The sequence below is a fragment of the Leptodactylus fuscus genome, chromosome 6, assembly GCF_031893055.1.
Source record: "Leptodactylus fuscus isolate aLepFus1 chromosome 6, aLepFus1.hap2, whole genome shotgun sequence".
NCBI lineage: Eukaryota > Metazoa > Chordata > Amphibia > Anura > Leptodactylidae > Leptodactylus > Leptodactylus fuscus.
The window spans coordinates 124,090,054-124,109,880 of record NC_134270.1 but is presented as its reverse complement, the minus strand read 5'-3'; the positions used below and the strand labels follow the sequence as shown (position 1 = coordinate 124,109,880).

The 19,827-nt window shown below is 41.5% G+C and overlaps 1 protein-coding gene across 1 annotated transcript; it reads right to left on the bottom strand.

The window, feature by feature from the left end:
* Nucleotides 1-3,614: 3,614 nt before the first annotated feature.
* Nucleotides 3,615-10,522, bottom strand: LOC142209374 (keratin, type I cytoskeletal 17-like). The gene is made up of 8 exons (XM_075278348.1): nt 10,141-10,522; nt 9,281-9,363; nt 8,520-8,676; nt 6,651-6,809; nt 6,434-6,559; nt 6,131-6,345; nt 4,467-4,498; nt 3,615-3,809 (listed from the first exon to the last, which is right to left on the bottom strand). The coding sequence occupies exons 1-8, from the start codon at nt 10,480-10,482 to the stop codon at nt 3,712-3,714; spliced, it is 1,212 nt and encodes a 403-aa protein (XP_075134449.1). The 5' UTR covers nt 10,483-10,522; the 3' UTR covers nt 3,615-3,711.
* Between the last annotated feature and the right edge of the window lie 9,305 nt (nt 10,523-19,827).

The following is a 19,827-nucleotide window of genomic DNA, read 5'->3' as shown; positions in this document are numbered from 1 at the left end:
CGAGGACAAACCCTCCCTGAATACGTGAAACACAAAACGCAGACAAGACGCACAACAACAAAGGGAGGTCAGGTAGCCAGGGTTCGGTAACAAGAGAGCGATGCAGTGCCAAAACGGAGTCAAGAGAATAGTCAGTAGGAAAGCCAGAGGTCAAGGATCAGTATACAAGTAAATAACAGCAAGCGATACCAGAAAGCTAGAGGCAATAACCAGCACCAGTGTGACTGTGAGCCAAGACTAAATAGGGAAGGAAGAACCCGCCCAGAACCTGATAGGAAGGAAAGCTGTCAATCACAGGCAAGACAGATTAACCACTTAATGAACAGAGGTAACCTTGGCAGAAGACGGGTGTGGTGCAAATCCAATTAAGGACAGAGCCGTGTTCACACAGTGCAACTAAAAACCTTAAGCAGATTGTCAAACTGCACACGCCTCCGGCGCCGCAGCATGCGAGCAGAGGGTGGCGCAGAGGCCCGAACAGGCAGAGATGTTACAATTGACCTCCACAGTGCCCCCACATATAATGACATTCATTACTTAACACCAGGGCGGCTTAAGGGGACCATGGACCTCAGGCTGTTAAGAAAATGTGCAACCCCCCATTTATTTATGCCAGAGATCCATGTGACAGAATAATAGCCCTTACATTAATAAAATAAAAATCCTACATACATAGGGATTTTCTAACAATTTGGCCGAACCCGAAAGTTTGGGGGTTCGTCATCCACAAACTACTATTATACTTTGGTAGAGTATGACATCAGGGACACTATGACGCTGTGCCTCTGAACATCACATTATCCATGGAAACGCTAAGGCCTAATCACCTGATGGAGGCCGAAGAGCACTGGAGCCTAGAAGAGGTAAGTAATACTGTTAGTTATGTTTATTCACCTCCTCGGGCCTGTGCTAATTATACTTGGAGGGTTTGAAGAGACCACAGAGTATAATAGTAGTTTGTAGGTGTGAACCCCCCACCTTCAGAACCACTGATCTAGGGCACCAGCCAGCCTATGACTAGTCTTGTATACAAATCGATATTTTCAATGGTTGCTAAAACCATGTAAGGGTAAGTTCACACGGAGTATTCTGACTCGTCATTTGGTACGTAGACGCTGCAAAATCACGGCCGCAAAATTGCGCCGCGTGTACGGTACGGCTCCCATTGAAAACAATGGGAGCGTATACGGCCCGCAAATCTTCCTGCGGCGTCTACGTACCAAATGACGAGCCAGAATACTCCGTGTGAACACGGCCTAATACTCTATCTTAACACATGTCCTGGACATATTGGATTATTTGAAGTGTGTATTTTGGTTTAATTCATGACAGGCCATAATTCTGTTTATCTATAAGTCTGTATTTGGAGAATTTGGTTGTCTTTTCCTATATACAGAGCTATATTAAAGTCAGTGTAGAAGGGACAATTCTCCAGGAGCATCTACCACCCAAATCACTATAGGCCGTCTGTAAAAATTTTACTACGTATCAGAAGAAGTGTGTTATTATAATACATATAGGTCTTATAAACCTAATACCCTTTTCTTGGTTCTTTGTTTAAATATATTATAACATTACTAAATTTAATGAAATAGTTGAAATAATTTCATATAGTGAAACTTTTAAATTGGTCTCCAATAAATGCTCCTCTGCTTGTTCTGGCGCAGATGCCATTTTTTCTCTAGTCCTCAGCATTCTCTGGTATTGTCACAGAATTCTGCAGTCTAGTGTCAGGTGAACGGTTCGTGGCGGGAGCAAACAAAGAGCTGGAGTTGGTGGATATGATAAAAGGCTCTCCTTAAAGACTCATCTAGTCAGGCATGTTATGGGCACTTGTCTATGGAGTTAATCGTTTTATGATATTTTTCTTTTAAACTCAGTAAACTCTACTAAAAATATAGTTCTCTTTGGCTATACACAGGTATAAAATATAGAATGGACTTATAGTCTGCTATATTCATGCGAGGACTGATCAGGGATGTGGTGCGCACAGTAACACCATGACCACTCCACCGTGCTGATTGGCAGGGGCCACAGAGTGTGGACTCCACTGATCACAAATATATAAGCTGAGAAAAAAAAACACCACAGAAAAAACGCAATGTTTTAAAGTCACTGCATTCTAATGAATCCCAACCACACTTAGAAAAATACATGCAGTGGACATGCTGTAATTTCCAAAACCGTTTTGGTTTTGTAAATCGCAGCATGTCAATTATAACTACGAAAACATAAATCATAGGCTTTAGATCCTCCAGAGATTCTGTCATATGAATTGTTTTTCCCAGTACTATAGTCAGATTCAACAGAGAGATAAAATGGAGTATTACTATACATCCCAGTCCTCATCACTCTGTATACTATAATATATACCGCAAAGTCTTCTATTTTAACTCGGAGATTGGGATGAAAGTGACAAATCCTTGTTATCGTTGTGCTAAAATAGCTGTAAAATCTATATTGGCTTTCAAAGGGTTTTCTCACAATTATGTGCCAAGCATGGAATTCATTTACATAAATGTAGTATTTAGGGGCCACACGGTGGCTCAGTGGTTAGCACTGCAGCCTTGTAGCACTGGAGTCCTGGTGTTCAATTCCCGCCAAGGGCAGAAAACCATCTGCAAGGAGTTTGTATGTTCTCCCTGTGTTTGCATGGATTTCTATCCCATATTCCAAAGATATACTGATAGGGAAAAAATGCACGTTGTGAGCCCTATGTGGGACTCACAATCTGCAAATAAATAAGTGTAGCATTTAGTATCCCCTATCACAGCTTCACTTGCTATGCTACCCAGCTTTACCAGAACCCTGAAATGCAAACGATCCCTGGATATTGTCATCCTGCAGCCATGCTTTATTACTTTTTGCTCAGTAGGGGCATCTGTGATAAGTACAAGTTATTGGTATTTACACAATGAGTAGATGTCTGAACTTTTCTCAAAGAAATAATAGCTTTCAGACATGTCCAAGTGAGGGGGGTTAAGGCATAGGTACATGGGCTAGTGCTATGAAAAAGGAAAGGCAGAAACCATACAGTATACAGGGAATGTCCACCGAGCTCTGATCTTGTATAACAACAAGCAGGCATTTTAGACAGAGCAGATCTAATGCTAGGTTCACACCTGCAACTGGGTTACTGTTCTTCGGGACCCGAAAAAATAAACCTAACCCACTTAAAAAGCAGTTACACGCGGACCCTTAGACTATAATGGGGTCCACTGGGTTTCCACCTGAAAAATGTGGAGAGAAAAGTCCTGCTTGTAGGTCTTTTCTCTATGCATTTTTTAAGCAGGTTTGGGGACGGAAACCTCAAACACAAGACAGGCGTAGGTGTGACCCTAGCCTTAGTAATAGAGAGGCAATGCAGAAATCAGCCAAAAGCATTAGCCAGTGTAAATGTTCCAGGTACTTTTTTCCATGACAGTGCTGCACCCATCCTTTTATTCCTGTAATACTGTGGACAGGAACATCTTGCGCAGGGCAGACAGCAAAATATGATTTTAGATACTACTTATAATATTCATCAATGTAATGTGTAGATATTTTATAAGAACTGACAGATGTAAATTGCAAGATAAACTTTATTGAGTTTTCATAGAATATAGATGCGCCCAATTCCCTGTTGCATGGATTAAGTGGGTTACAAAAGCATTCGCAGGCCAATATTAAGGACTGGTGCAGAGTATTGCTTTGCAGTTCTGTACTTGGTTATTATAGCTTCTCTTCTGTTGCATTCACTTTCTGGGACACAATCTTGCCATTGACTACTTCTTCTACTATAGTTGTGACTTTCCGGGTCTTGTTTGGTTCTGAAAAAGAATATAATGTTATGTTATGTTGGTCACCAAATCAGGTGGCACCAAATAAGATTTCAGAATCTAAATTAGTAAGTGCTGCCAATGTAAAGTGGACCAAGAAATGTGTATGAGATGGTATACTGGATACAGACAGATACTCTGTATACAACGCCATGTAGTCACCTGATGGTCAACTACAACATTCAGAGGACATCCATTTTCTAAATAAAGTTGACTCCTTCTTTCACCCTGTTCAATCAACTGTTCTCACCAATGGAGGTCCCATCTAGGCATACAGGAACAAACTATGTCTACTAGAGCAAGCGTCTCTGTTACATGGCTGTTCTTCATTCTGACGCAAGGAGTGGGGTCTGATGAACACAATCTTGCACCAAGCTACTGTGGCTTTACCAAAATCAGTGGCAAACAACTGACATTGATGTTGAGGTTGTTGATGGCCATTCAATGCAGATGATTGAACAACCATGTAATACATGGATTTTCCCAGTTTCTTATGATAGAGCTGTCTTTGTGTCCTGTTTATAGCACAGAAAGGCGTTGTTCAGTCTACAATTTTAGAAGTCCATATACACTAACATGGGGTAACATGGGGCATTTCACAATAACCCCTATTGAGAGGTTTGATTGTATTCAAGAAAATGTACATACCTTTCACAGGGACTGGTTCTTTGTACTGCCATCTAGAAAACAGAAAATGCTTTTGCTATTGTCATTACTGAAAAATGGGAAAGTCTCTATTAAATAGGTCAATAGTTGGGGCTATGATCGGTAATGAGCACTCTTAGGAAGATTTGTTTCCAATACTAGCCCTGTCTAATGGTGCTGCCGATCAGCTCATTGAGATAAAATATGCATATTATTGGTAGCACATCATACTGTGGGATCAGCAGAGGTTCCTCCCCATTCACATTGCATAGGCCTATGTAATGATCCTGATTCAGATGAGCGCTGATCAACTGGTTTCTCATTGAACGACACTCCTGTAAGTCGACCATCTGTCTATCTAAAAGTGATCTTCTGATAATGTATGTCAGGGATACATGTGGTACAATTATACTGGTAAAGACTTTGATCTCATATCAACTCTCCATAGAGAATAGAGATGAGCGAACAGTGTTCTATTGAACACATGTTCGATCGGATATCAGGCTGTTCGATGTGTTCGATTCGAATCGAACATCACGTGGCAAACTCCAAAAAAATTCGATTCCCCTCCCACCTTCCCTGGCGCTTTTTTTGCACCAATAACAGCGCAGGGGAGGTGGGACAGGAACTACGACACCGGAGGCATCGAAAAAAATCAGAAAAAGTCATTGGCTGCCGAAATCAGGTGACCTCCATTTTAGACGAATAGTGGATTTCAAATCCGGGTCATATGAGAATGTGAACTTTGTGACTAAGAGACAGGGATAGTTGTACAGGCAGGGATAGCTAGGGATAACCTTTATTTAGGGGGGAATGTTATTAAAAATAACTTTTTGGGGCTCTATCGGGTGTGTAATTGTGATTTTTGTGACATAAACTTTTTCCAATAGGAATGCATTGGCCAGTGCTGATTGGCCAGAGTACGGAACTCGACCAATCAGCGCTGGCTCTGCTGGAGGAGGCGGAGTCTAAGATCGCTCCACACCAGTCTCCATTCAGGTCCGACCTTAGACTCCGCCTCCTCCGGCAGAGCCAGCGCTGATTGGTCGAATTCCGTACTCTGGCCAATCAGCGCTGGCCAATGCATTTCTATGGGGAAAAGTTAGCTTGCGAAAATCGCAAACTGACAGGGATTTCCATGAAATAAAGTGACTTTTATGCCCCCAGACATGCTTCCCCTGCTGTCCCAGTGTCATTCCAGGGTGTTGGTATCATTTCCTGGGGTGTCATAGTGGACTTGGTGACCCTCCAGACACGGATTTGGGTTTCCCCCTTAACGAGTATATGTTCCCCATAGACTATAATGGGGTTCGAAACCCATTCGAACACTCGAACAGTGAGCGGCTGTTCGAATCGAATTTCGAACCTCGAACATTTTAGTGTTCGCTCATCTCTAATAGAGAACTCAAAACCCTTTGGCAGATTTTAAGAAGAAATTTCCAAACTGGAAATCATTGTGATCTTCTTGTATCTATGACAAATCAGAAGATCATTTTGCCTACATTTCTCACTAAAGAAAGTCTCCAAAGGATCCAATGGATATACATGTACATATGTCACAAAATATATATCTTTAGCATCATTTATGGGTCCCTCCATCTATCGATCACATCATTCAGTCCTTCCATTCATCCATTCATTCCTTATAACCAATAGGGAACACTTACGATTCTCCATCAAGTAGTCTCCGATAAGTCTCAATCTCCCTTTCCAGTCGGGTCTTGATATCTAGAAGGACTGTATATTCTGCATTCTGACGTTCCAGGTCACCACGAACCTGACTCAACTGTTCTTCAATATTACCTACATAACCCTGCAGTTGTGCCAACTGTGTACTATAGCATCGCTCTGTCTCTGCCAGCGAGCACTCCAGGGAGGATTTCTGTTAGGACAAGAAGAAGACATATAATATATACTTTGTTATATGTATTTTTAATATCAGTAGAAGAAGTCACATTTGGTGGAATTACCATGGCCAGTTGTGCTTGAAGCTCGATCTCCAGCTCTTGCACTGTACGTCTAAGATCTGTGAGTTGGGATTTGTGGGACTCAACCATTTCACCGGTATGAGATATCTCTCTGTTCAGTTCAGCACTCTACAAGCGTATGGACAATGTTAAGCAACATGTAGTAGGAAGGAACTTCTGAGACGTGATCTCACCATACATTTCTACATTCAGCATCTACCTTTTCATTGAACCACTGTTCAGCTTTCCTTCTGTTCTGTTCAGCAATTTCTTCATACTGAGATCTCATGTCATTCAGGAGTTTGCTAAGGTCAGTTCCTGGAGCCGCATCCATTTCAACATTAATATCTCCCTTTTGTCCTCTCAAAGCCTTCATTTCCTGGGACAGAATAGGAAAATAGACAATTATACAAAGCCATAAATAGTACGCATCTGAATACTAGGAGAAAATTGACGTAAAACATATGCAGGTGTAACAGAGCAAAGTGTATCATGGGGTGCTGTATTCTCCCCAGCAATTTTTATAGGGCTGAAGAGCTCCCAATACAACATATGTTGGTCTTTGCCCCAATTTATTCACCAACTTTTTCAAGAGCCATATGATCTCAGATGTACATTAGTATATGATACAGTATAAGATTATGTTTACTGCATTGCAGCTCTGCAACTCCTTATACGGCCATGTACAAGAATCTAACACAGCAAAAGAAAAGAGGAATAAATCTACTGGAATACTGGAAACCGTTCTTGTCTCTTCGCTGAAGACTGAGGATCTAAGGAATCTCCCACATGTCATTCATTTTTCTATTATAAGCCAATATGGTGGTCAATCATACATACATGTTCACTCTAGAACACAGTGCAAAATTGCTTCCAATGTACTGTAGATCTATGATGGTCATGAAGTCTTGTGTGTACATGCAATCATATTGCAGTTATCTATACTACACAGGGTTAACCAGCATCCAGGTAAACAGTACTAAACAATATCCAGGTCTAGTACAGAAAAGGGCACTGGTCATCCCTGGTCATGTAGGTCAGTAAAGCATCTAATGTCTACTGTATATCCTTAGTGGTCTAGTCCAGTAAGGGGGCTTGTTCCAGTATCCTTGGTCTCATAGGGGTTGATGTAAGGATTTCTAGAACAGAAAGGGTTTAATGTAAATCTAACCAGTAGACTATTATAGTGAAGAGGTTATTGTAAAAGAGAATGGGTAATTTAATAAACCCTGGTGGTTTCATGGTTGATGTGAAGGGGTTAATATTTGTATAACTAGTGGCTTAGGACAATGAAGGGATTAAAGTCAGTATACCTGGTGCACTAGGGCAATAATGGGATTAATGTTAGTGTTAATGTTATACCTGTGGTCTACAGAAGTAAATTGGTTAATTTCAACATACCTGGTAGTCTAGGGCAGTGAGGGAGCTACTTACAGTATCCCTGGTGGTCTAAGGCTGTGAAGGGGTCAATGTTAATATTCATAGTGCGTGTGTATGTGTGGGGCAATTGAAGGATTAATGCTGTATACCCAAGATCCAGATTTTTTTATCTGTCCAGGCCTCAGCATTGTCCTGTCTGTCACCTGTTTTCTCCATACACCGTTAATAGAGATGACTGCAATGAACACGATAGAGAGGATAATGCAGCTATAACTGCACAGCTGCATAGTTCTCTCCATGACCATGCAGAGTGATTCTAAAGCACTCTGCCTGGTCAACATTAATGTGGTGATAGAACCTGCGAGTCCCCATGACCTAGCAACCCAGTTGCAACTGTAACTGCTGGGACCCCTTTAGCTATGCCACTACATATGTATGTTTTTTCTTACAGACCAAAATGCTTGTGTCCATTCTCATCCAATGTAATAGATAAGTTAAATGAAAGCCAATACAATTAAGGTAGACCTGTAAAATGTATGATTTGGCCATTATATCGGTACAGAACAAATTACAATGAAAATAAAATAAAAATTTGAAGCTATTATAATATTTATAAATATTCATTAAATAGTTAATGAAAGAAGTGCTTTCTAAGTTTCTAAAAATGACATTCTGAAGGATATAATGTGTAATATTTCATTTATGGTACCTCTTCGTGATTCCTCTTCAGACACACAATTTCATCATTCAGGCTTTCAATTTGAGGTCCAAGGTTGGCTTTAGTAAAGTTTAATTCATCTAGTACTTTTCTTAGACCGCAGATATCTAATTCAACGGTGTGATGAAGGCTGGCTTCATTCTCGTACCTAAAAAGGAATTACGTATGAAACCCATTCATACTTAACCATATATACTTCACTTTATTACCTGGAGAAAAGGTGAATTATACTATTCAAGGTAGTCTACCACCTCCCATGCATGTTCCAATGCTACCACTGTATTACAGAGCACAATACAGTGTTCAACAACATAGCTTTGTATGTCACTATTGTAGATTTAGAGAAAAACAACTTTGAAGTCTTATGCAAATTAAACAATTGGTGCACTGGGGGCGGAACTTCAGCTCTGGGAGCACTATTCTTGCTGTAACATAATGGTGCTAGATGAATATTGTTGGTCTAGGTGATAGACTCACCTTAAAGACAATTGTTTCAGGCCAGAAACATGAATAAGATAATTTTGGCCAAATAAAGGCTATTGTATGCCAAAATCTAGTATGCCTGACCCTTCTTAGCCCAATAACTGGTGTTAAGGGTGAGTCAAGAGACCCCATGATTCCTACAAAATTAGTGTATTCCGATAACATTTCTCCATGTAGAGAGACACCACTATTTCTGAAACTAGTTCGAACTAGGTCTATACATGGGAATAATATCCAGTTTTAAACCTGAGAGCTGTTTTAAAACTTACTTCAGTCTGAAGTCTTCTGCTGCCAGCTTGGCATTGTCAATCTGAAGAACAACTCTGGAATTCTCAATGTTTTCTGTTAAAATCTGAAGAAGACAAAAAGAATCAGTGAATCCCAAATCTTGTATGAGATAATAAATGCATATAAAATTCTATTATATTAAAATACAACATCTAAAACTTCATGCTCCTCTGAAGGGCTATACATTTGAGATTCCCTACACAAACCTATGAAAAGTATATTTTAGCCAATATCAGGAATTACAAATTCTTCTTTGGGATAATCAGGCTTTCTGACAATGCTATTTAGCTTTGTTCTCCAATGATCATTGCCTGTTGTCTCCTTACTAAGGGCTCGTTCACATCTGCGCCCGGTCTCCGTTCTGCAGGTTTCCCTTTTCTGCACAAAACAGAGGCAGGATACGGAAACCTGCAGGACTCTCATACCCATTCATTTGAATGGGTTTGAAAGATGTCCGGCCGTGAGCGGCGGTGAGTGTTTTATGCTCTCCACCGCAAAACTGTTTTTTTTAAAATTCGGACACAGAGTCGGACATGCAGCACTCTGTGTCCAATTAAAAAAACGGTTTTGCGGTGGAGAGCATGAAACGCTTACCACCGCTCATGGCCGGACCCGGTCTGACAGCTTTCCGTCTTCTGCATGCAGAAGACGGAAACCACAGAACGGACTGCCGAATGCTAGTGTGAACCTAGTGTAAGCATTTTAGTGAGGATGCCATAATGGTCACTTTAACCCAAACCCTACTCTCAGCTGACTGAAGCAGATCTGTCCACAGATGGTCATCTCTGGTTCCAAGGCTCCTTATAATATGAAATAATGACATTGGGGTCCATTCATTTACCCTTTGCTTGAGATCTTCAATGATGGCAAAGTATTTGCTATAATCTGCTGGCACTGACTGCGCCTGGTGCTTAATGTACCACTCCTTGATCTTGGCTTCAAGGTCAGCATTAGCATTTTCCAAGGCCTTGACTTTGTCCAGGTAGGAAGCCAGTCGGACGTTAAGATTTTGCATGGTCACCTTCTCTCCTCCATGCAGAAGGCCATCATTTGCACTGAAGTTTCCAACAGCAAAGTGCTCAGATCCTTTAGCCAGGTCTAAAGCCAAAGTGCTGACCCTGTGGCTACTGATGCTGCCTCCACTTGATGTTCTGACAGATCCACTCTTCCAGTGACAAGACATGGTGTAGTATGTGAGATCCAAGAAGTTGAGTCCGGAGGAATCTTCTGTTAGATTGCAAAGCTCTGCCTTGTAGCATGGACGTATTTATACTTGTCATGGCGGTGGGTGTAGTATGCTTTTTTCTTAATGTTTTTACCATAAAACGACTCATAAATCCAGGTTGGATTAATTTAAGTTGTATGTAAAAATAGTTTCCTCGCCTGGTTTTGTTTTCTCAAACCCCTTCAGGCTGTCTGCATATTCCCCATTGTTATAGCTTAGTATCTTAGTACTAAGACATAAACCTGCCTCTTTTCTATGGCTTTGAAGTTTGCCATATTTTCAAGGGACGTTGAGGACAAATAGAAAATTGGGAAAATAATAATTATCTTGTGTATATGATTGTAAAAAGATGTCTAGACACTATCTTAAGGAATTTATTATTAGAGCATTTGGCATTCTTAGTCTTGTCCTGTGTTTTATATATATTTCCTTGTATGACAACGTATTCCTTTATAAAGATGGAAATTTCAATCCAATCAATCTTATTTCTATATCACTGGGGATTTTTTTGTACGCCTTTGCTGTTTGTTCTTTTATATAAGAATTAGGTGGACCTCTAAGGAACCAAACTTGTTTGTGATTTGAGTCCTTTGTGTGAGAAAAGCATATTACATATTATATGGGGGTGAGTATTAATGGCACATTAGTCACCCTCACACCATATAATTCACCATTAGAGGCCTACACATGTTATAATGAACTATTGGTACTCTTGAGTGCCCCCACAAAAAGAATAGATACTAACAGCATAAATACACTCATCTCCTGACTGCTGTCCCCTAATCTCGTATACCATTATAATAGCAGCAGCAGGGATTGTTAATTGTCACAGCAGGGACCACTGCTGATCCCTACTCCTGCTATTATAATGGTACTAGCATCTGCCCGCGACTTCGTCTGCGGGTTGTTGTTGGCGCTGAGCCGCTTATATTTAGCCAATTGCTGTTGTGGATGATCCACCTGCTCCCGCGTCTCGGCTCTGCTACATCGCTGCATATGCACAGCATACTCAGTTGTATGTACATCTCTGTATATGGAGAGAGTACTTAGCTGTGCTACAGCGCTGCCTAAGCTCTGCTACATCTGCCCATTTGGATTAGAGGGGTGTTCTTATGTCAGTGTCTGAGCAGCTTCTGTGTTAGAAACGGCTGAACGGATGTAGCAGAAATTTGCCACAGTTCGATCAGCCTGCTCCCGCATCTCGGCTCTGCTACATCGCTGCATATGCATAGGATATTCAGCTGTATGTACATGTTTGCATAAGGAGAGCCTATAGAGGTGTGCTACAGTGCTGCCTAAACTCTGCTACATCGGGCAATTGTGATTACAGGGGGTTGGTTATGTGACTGTCTGAGCAGCTTTTGTGTTACAAAGGGCTGAACGGATGTTGCTGAAATGTGCCAAAGTTCTCCCCCCTCCCCATCAGAGGCAGAACAACACATTCCCTGTAGCACTCACTGAAACTCTACACCCGATATAGTCCTCTTGCCCACACACAGCCTGCATGTTCTGTAGTCTCCTTATCTTCTATGAGACTCCATTTTCTTCAGCTTTCACACTGTCCAGCTTCATCCTATATAGCTCTGCCGACAAAATAGCATGTAGCTCCGCCTACTGCCTAGCATGATCCTATCTGAGAAAGGCTCAAGGACCTGTGATGACATCATCACAGGTCCTTTAGTGTTGTGTGAACCTAAATTCCTTCTCTGCAGTCGTGTAGTGACGTCATTTACCGGGATAAAAAGTAGCCTATGTTTTAATCGGGGTTCCTATCTATGTATGTGGCAAATTTCATGCAAATCAGTTCAGCCGTTTTTGCGTGATTGAGGAACAAACATCCAAATTCACAAACATCCAAACACACAAACTTTCTTTATAATATTAGTAGGATAAGAGTTTAGGGGACAGTGCCTGGAATCTGAATATTTCTCCTGACTGCTGTCATAATGAAAGGGCAAGTAGATAGGAGTCCAGACAGCTTGCGGCTGCGCTGTGAGATTGGACCACAGTCCACCTGGCAATGCTGCAAAGACCAAGGAGATGATGGTGAACTTTCGCAAGTGGAGATATACTCCAAAACCAGTGGACATCCAGGGGACGGACATTGAGATAGTCAACACCTATAAGTACCTGGGTGTGCTCCTCAATAATAAACTGGACTGGGCTGATCACCTGGGCACGCTGCACAGAAAAGGTCACAGCAGGCTCTACCTGCTCAGAAGGCTGAGGGCCTTTGCAGTCCAGGGGGCAATTCTTAGGGCATTTTTCAACTCTGTAGTGAAATCAACCATCCTCTTTGGAGTGGCCTGCTGGGTGAGTAGCATACCAACCAGGGATAGGAATAGACTCAACAAGGTGATTAGAAGGGCCAGCTCTGTCCTGAGGAGCCCCTTGGACCCGATGCAGGTTGTGGGTAACAGAAGGATACTGTCCATGGTGAGCTCTATGCCAACAACTCCCATCTCATGTACAGTCCTATGAAAAAGTTTGGGCACCCCTATTAATCTTAATCATTTTTAGTTCTAAATATTTTGGTGTTTATAACAGCCATTTCAGTTTGATATATCTAATAACTGATGGACACAGTAATATTTCAGGATTGAAATGAGGTTTATTGTACTAACAGAAAATGTGCAATATGCATTAAACCAAAATTTGACCGGTGCAAAAGTATGGGCACCTCAACAGAAAAGTGACATTAATATTTAGTAGATCCTCCTTTTGCAAAGATAACAGCCTCTAGTCGCTTCCTGTAGCTTTTAATCAGTTCCTGGATCCTGGATAAAGGTATTTTGGACAAACAATTCAAGTTCAGTTAAGTTAGATGGTCGCCGAGCATGGACAGCCCGCTTCAAATCATCCCACAGATGTTCAATGATATTCAGGTCTGGGGACTGGGATGGCCATTCCAGAACATTGTAATTGTTCCTCTGCATGAATGCCTGAGGATTTGGAGCGGTGTTTTGGATCATTGTCTTGCTGAAATATCCATCCCCGGCATAACTTCAACTTCGTCACTGATTCTTGAACATTATTCTCAAGAATCTGCTGATACTGAGTGGAATCCATGCGACTCTCAACTTTAACAAGATTCCCGATGCCGGCATTGGCCACACAGCCCCAAAGCATGATGGAACCTCCACCAAATTTTACAGTGGGTAGCATGTGTTTTTCTTGGAATGCTGTTTCTTTTTGGACGCCATGCATAACGCCTTTTTTTATAACCAAACAACTCAATTTTTGTTTCCAAAATGAAGCTGCCTTGTCCAAATGTGCTTTTTCATACCTCAGGCAACTCTATTTGTGGCGTACGTGCAGAAACGGCTTCTTTCTCATCACTCTCCCATACAGCTTCTATTTGTGCAAAGTGCGCTGTATAGTTGACCGATGCACAGTGACACCATCTGCAGCAAGATGATGCTGCAGCTCTTTGGAGGTGGTCTGTGGATTGTCCTTGACTGTTCTCACCATTCTTCTTCTCTGCCTTTCTGATATTTTTCTTGGCCTGCCACTTCTGGGCTTAACAAGAACTGTCCCTGTGGTCTTCCATTTCCTTACTATGTTCCTCACAGTGGAAACTGACAGGTTAAATCTCTGAGACAGCTTTTTGTATCCTTCTCCTGAACAACTATGTTGAACAATCTTTGTTTTCAGATCATTTGAGAGTTGTTTTGAGTAGCCCATGATGCCACTCTTCAGAGGAGATTCAAATAGGAGATCAACTTGCAATTGGCCACCTTAAATACCTTTTCTTATGATTGGATACATCTGGCTATGAAGTTCAAAGCTCACTGAGGTTACAAAACCAATTTTGTGCTTCAGTAAGTCAGTAAAAAGTAGTTAGGGGAATTCAAATCAATAAAATGATAAGGGTGCCCATACTTTTGCACCGGTCAAATTTTGGTTTAATGCATATTGCACATTTTCTGTTAGTACAATAAACCTCATTTCAATCCTGAAATATTACTGTGTCCATCAGTTATTAGATATATCAAACTGAAATGGCTGTTGCAAACACCAAAATATTTAGAACAAAAAATGATTAAGATTAATAGGGGTGCCCAAACTTTTTCATAGGACTGTATATGACCGTGATAGCACTGGGCAGTACTGTCAGTGACCGACTGCTTCACCCCAAGTGTGACAAGGAGCGCTATAGGAAATCTTTCTTCCTCGTGGCGGTTAGACTGTACAACCAACACAGAGCTAAGTGGAGATCACTCCATACAGGGAACTGAAAGATCCTTAATAGAGATGAGCGAATAGTATTTGAAACTGCAGTTTCGAATACCTCGCTCCATAGGAGTGAATGGGAGCGTCCGCGCGCTGGCCGGCGGCCGGCGCTTCACCCCTTGCAGTTCACTGCTCCCTTTCATTCCTATTGGAGCGAGGTATTCGAAACTAGAGCTTAGGCTGCATGCACACGGAGTTACGGCGGGCTTGCAAAAATACTCATTCACAGCCGTACACGTGAGCGTTGCGGACGGCTCCCGAACACTTCCCATTCACTTCAATGGGAGCGCTCGTAATGCCGGCATTACGAGCGCTCCCATTGAAGTGAATGGGAAGTGTTCGGGAGCCATCCGCAACGCTCGCTTGTACGGCTGTGAATGAGTATTTTTACAAGCCCGGCGTAACTTCGTGTGCATGCAGCCTTAAGGTGTATTTTGTATTAGTATTGTATTATTTATGTGGCTGTAGCACATTGAATTTCCCCATGGACTATTAAAGGATTATCTATCTATCTATTGAAAAGCTCTGCTGTAAAGGCTTCAGTGGACAACAACAAGGGTATCAGCCCGAAAAATACTCAGATTATAAAAAATTATAGGAGGATTCCTCTATGGGGCTCCCTTTAGGCTAGGTGGCTAGGTTCACATTTGCTTTGGAGTCTCCTCTGGTTTCAGTTTAAAAACAGCGGAAACCCAACAGACACCTGGTGGACCCCAATAGAGTCTATGGAGACTGTGCATATCCACAGTTAGTCTGTTTTAATCGAGGAGCTCTCTATTGTTCGTGTCCCCCAGACGATGGGGAGCCCAGCACTAGTGTTAACCTAGGCTTAGCTTTACTGATCCTAGGACTTTGCTGCAAGATGTTTATCCAGGGTTCACTCATCTGTACCAAAAAAAAACCCAAGTAACACCAACTGGAAGGAGTTTATGGTAGAGGCAATAGCAATGAGAAAACTTTAGTAGGCATGAAAGGCAGTCAAGGTAAAGTCAGAACTAGAGAGACACAATCATAGTCACCCAAATGTACAGCACAGAAGTGTAAAAAGGAATCAAGTTGAGTTGCTGTCAGAAAATTACCAAAGATCATCTGGTTGTGTGCCAACGTGCTAGTCTAGAGAATAGTCAGCTCAAACATTACATATCAATATATCAAAACAAAAATAGGAACACCAGAAAGAAGCATTCACCAGAATGATGGCACCTGGCAGGTTGGTTTAACTTTTTTAGGGATGAACATGAATGGATAGGCATGTTCCTTGGGTCCTAGACTACTTATCCAGAATTTAGTGACATTTCTGTTTGTCACCACTAAGATATATTTCATTTATAAAGGTATCATTGGAATTACTCCCCCCAGTTCATGGACTCGAAGTCGGAAACTAGATGCACAGGACCATCTGCTAATACCCTGGTTTTCTATTATATGTCTATTTAGTTCCCCTAAGAATAGATGTAACCACAAGAGAAGTAATATTACAACATGTTCTTACTTTTGTCATAGTACTGTATACTAACATTCTTTTATAGACCAATAAATTATTTTTAATTAATTCCATAAAATCTACATTGCCTATGGTGTAAGAGTCTCATTTTTACTCCACTTGCGGCATGGTTCTCATTATACAACATGGTAATTAAATATATGACGTCAAACATTCTTGTCAATGTCACACAACATTAATGAGAAGAAATTGGGGTTTGGCAGATGGTGTGATAGATAGGTGTAGTCTTTCTGGGCACATGGAATGGGAGTTCCTACATCCAGGGAATATCTAGGTGTCTATTACAAGGGCTTGGCTATCCCAATCCAGCTGACGGCATAAAACTTGCCTGTTGTTCGCTTTATTCACGATCCCCGTGTCAGCAAAATGTTGAGAATAATAGATAAAGTGAGAAAATTATAGACAGTAATGGGTTTTGTGTTTACAGAAGTGATTTTCAATGCATGAATACATCCGTGTTGACAGGTATTGAGTTGAAAAAGACAATACATTAAGTCTTGTCATTAAACTGAAGCTAGAGAAATATTCTCACATAAGTGTATGACTTAAGCCAGATAAGCAGAAAAACTGGATAAGATGTGCCTATATAACTATTAGGTAGTTTCTAGGACCATGGAATCCTAGGTTAAGATTCTCTGTAGTTGGCTATACACGATAACCTTCAGTCATCCATTGAATGGCAGCTGTCAGGGAAGATAAGGATAGGGCAGTTGGACTTCATCTGCTGATCCTTTTGTTTTCGGCAGCGCCGCACCTCCCATGAGGCGACCTGAAGCGAGAGCTTCAGGCGGCGCTATGACAGGGCCCCAGGGAGGGCGGCATTTTTTCTTACCTAAGCCAGTCCAGGACAAGCTGTCCTGGACTGGCTTAGCACGGAGCGGTGGATTGGGGAGGTCACTGGAGCAGCGCTGCTCCGGCAGCCTCCCCTCACGCTCAGGCAGAGAGCAGGTCTTCTCCGTGCCTGCGAACGGCGCTAAGCCCTGCCCCCTTCGCTAAGACACGCCCCTTCCACCACGCCCCCTCCTCCGGGGGGGGGGGGCGGCTTTCTGTCGTTCGCTTCGGGCGGCGAAAGGGGCAGGTTCACCCCTGGTTTTAGGAGACATAAGACGCTGCCAGACTCCTCCTTTGGGCCCCAGCTATTTCAAGCTGGCCGCACGCCCTGTACCCCTCTGGGCCCAGTCGCGGTTACACTCCCTACGACCAAGATCGTTACGCCACTGCCTGTTTCACAATTCAATTCACATACAATGCTCGGCTGAACCAAGCATGCATGTACATAGGGAAGTTGGGTAAGATAGCCAGAAACTGAACAATTTTAGATATGGAAAAATGGTTTTGTAATGAACATAACAATATTTAGATTTGTATGCAATTAAAAATTAAACATTTCCATGAATATAAAGAACCATTTTGAAGTTTTAAAAAATTTCTCCAACCAACTTAGTGATGACAGTCTTTGTATGGATTGGCTACTTGGCGCTCTATACTTATGTGGTCTCTAGTAGAGATGAGCGAGCAGTAGTCGATCGAATACCTCCCCGCCATAGGTATTCATGTAAGCGGCCGAACATCAAGGGATTAAACGTATCAAATATTCAATATGCTATCTATTACATATCTTGTTCAGCGTGTCAGTATCGTACGGATTAGTGTGGCATTCATATTGTGGAGACTTTTATGGCAAGATGATAAAATCATAAAGAGGATCCACCCACCCAGCGGTATTCTGAGCAGGGAACGGCAGATGCATAATTATTAGCAATTACTGCCATTGTGTTCATCGCTGTCATCATTTATCTTTCCTTATGAGATGGGAAATGGGCTGCAACTTATAGAGTAATCCTTTAAAAATCCTCTCATTTAGGATATTATATTGTGTGGAGAGACTTATGGGTGTGACTAGTTGTAAACTCAGTTTAGACGGATCTGTTTTGCTGCTAGCTGACAATGTAATCTATAGCTTAAAAGAATTGTAGACTGACTACTACTATTACTATTACAGGTGGACATTGGTGTGATATAAGGCAAGTCAGACAATCGTTACACATCAGAGGGACAATGTTCGCTCTGTTTCTGTTTTATTTCAGCATATTGGACTTGTTTAAACAAATGAGAAAAAATAATGCACGTTATAGAGAATGGGGCTCTGGCCAAAATGTACAATGGTGCCCACAACCCCAACTTTTACAAAGCTTTCATTGTAATATAAAAGTTGCATGTAAAGCATTCTGTACATACATGTGCATTTGTTAACAGAATATGTACACCAAAGTACCATCATATAATCCCAAATAATATATCTGTAATTTGCTGATACAAAATCGGCAAGCACCCAAATATCACTTCTATACAATGCTCACATAATCCCATTTTACAACATCCAGATGGTAACAAATAAAACATAATATTGTTATATAGAATCCAAATAGTAAATCCACATTGTACAAGAGTTTTCCTCTACGGTCTTTCTGCTTCCATTATACCTATAGGGAAACCGCCGGTGTTTCGGTAGGTATAGCGACATACTGCAATTTCCAAAACCGCAACAGTTTTGGAAATCAGTGTGTGTTCGCAGTGCGTATTTTAACACCAAGTGGGGATGGGATTCACTTTGCTGTGGGGTAAGGTGGTCATATAGATGGTATGTCAAAAGAAAAAAAAAAAAAAATCACAGGGATTCACTTTGCTGTGATTATAAAACGTTGCGTTTTTTCACAACGGTTCCACTGCGGGTGAACCATTGCATTTGTGCCATGTGGGGTGCCAGCCTTAGGGTAGATTCATACAGAGCTCATTTTATGGTGGATTCTGCTTCAAATTCAGCTCTAAATTCTGACGTGATTCTGCCTCCCATTGTTTTCAATGGTAGACAGTGCCATTTTTTTGAATATAGACATTTTTACTCTATTTTCATGATTATGGTCCTCCCATCTTATCTGAATCTTCTCTGCAGCAGCATTTAATGATATGCTTTACAGCACTCTCAAGGCCATAGGCACCATGAGACTGGAGCTGACTCTCTACGCTTGCCATGATGTAGAGAAGGGGAGTAGATAAGTTGTGGTATTATCTATTGTCAGTAGTTGTTGAAATGGTGGCTCAGGGGCATTATCTACTGTATAGAGGTGTTATCTTCTATTCTAATCCTGTCTGTGATGTAAATGAGTTGACTAGTGAAATAAAATCCCTCCAGAATTGGCACCATATTATTTGGTATAGTGGTCAAAGTGAAAATTGCAGGTTTCATACTTATTTTAATAGAGAGCTAAGAAATATTACATTTTCTGGTAACACATACCCTTTATCTTAGCTTGAATGGTTCATTAAATCATTTCAATACAATATCATGACATGCTGGCAAAACCCTTTAAAGGCTGCAATGCACAACACAAAGAATGGGTAATTATACATATACACTAATAGTACAAACAGTACTTGTCTTGAAGACTAAGGGCTCATGCACACGGGGGGTGGATTTTGACCATATTTTGACTCGGGGAGCTAAGTTAAGATATGGTCAAAACCCGCCTGCCACGATGTCACAGTCGCGGCTTCCCCCACCCCGG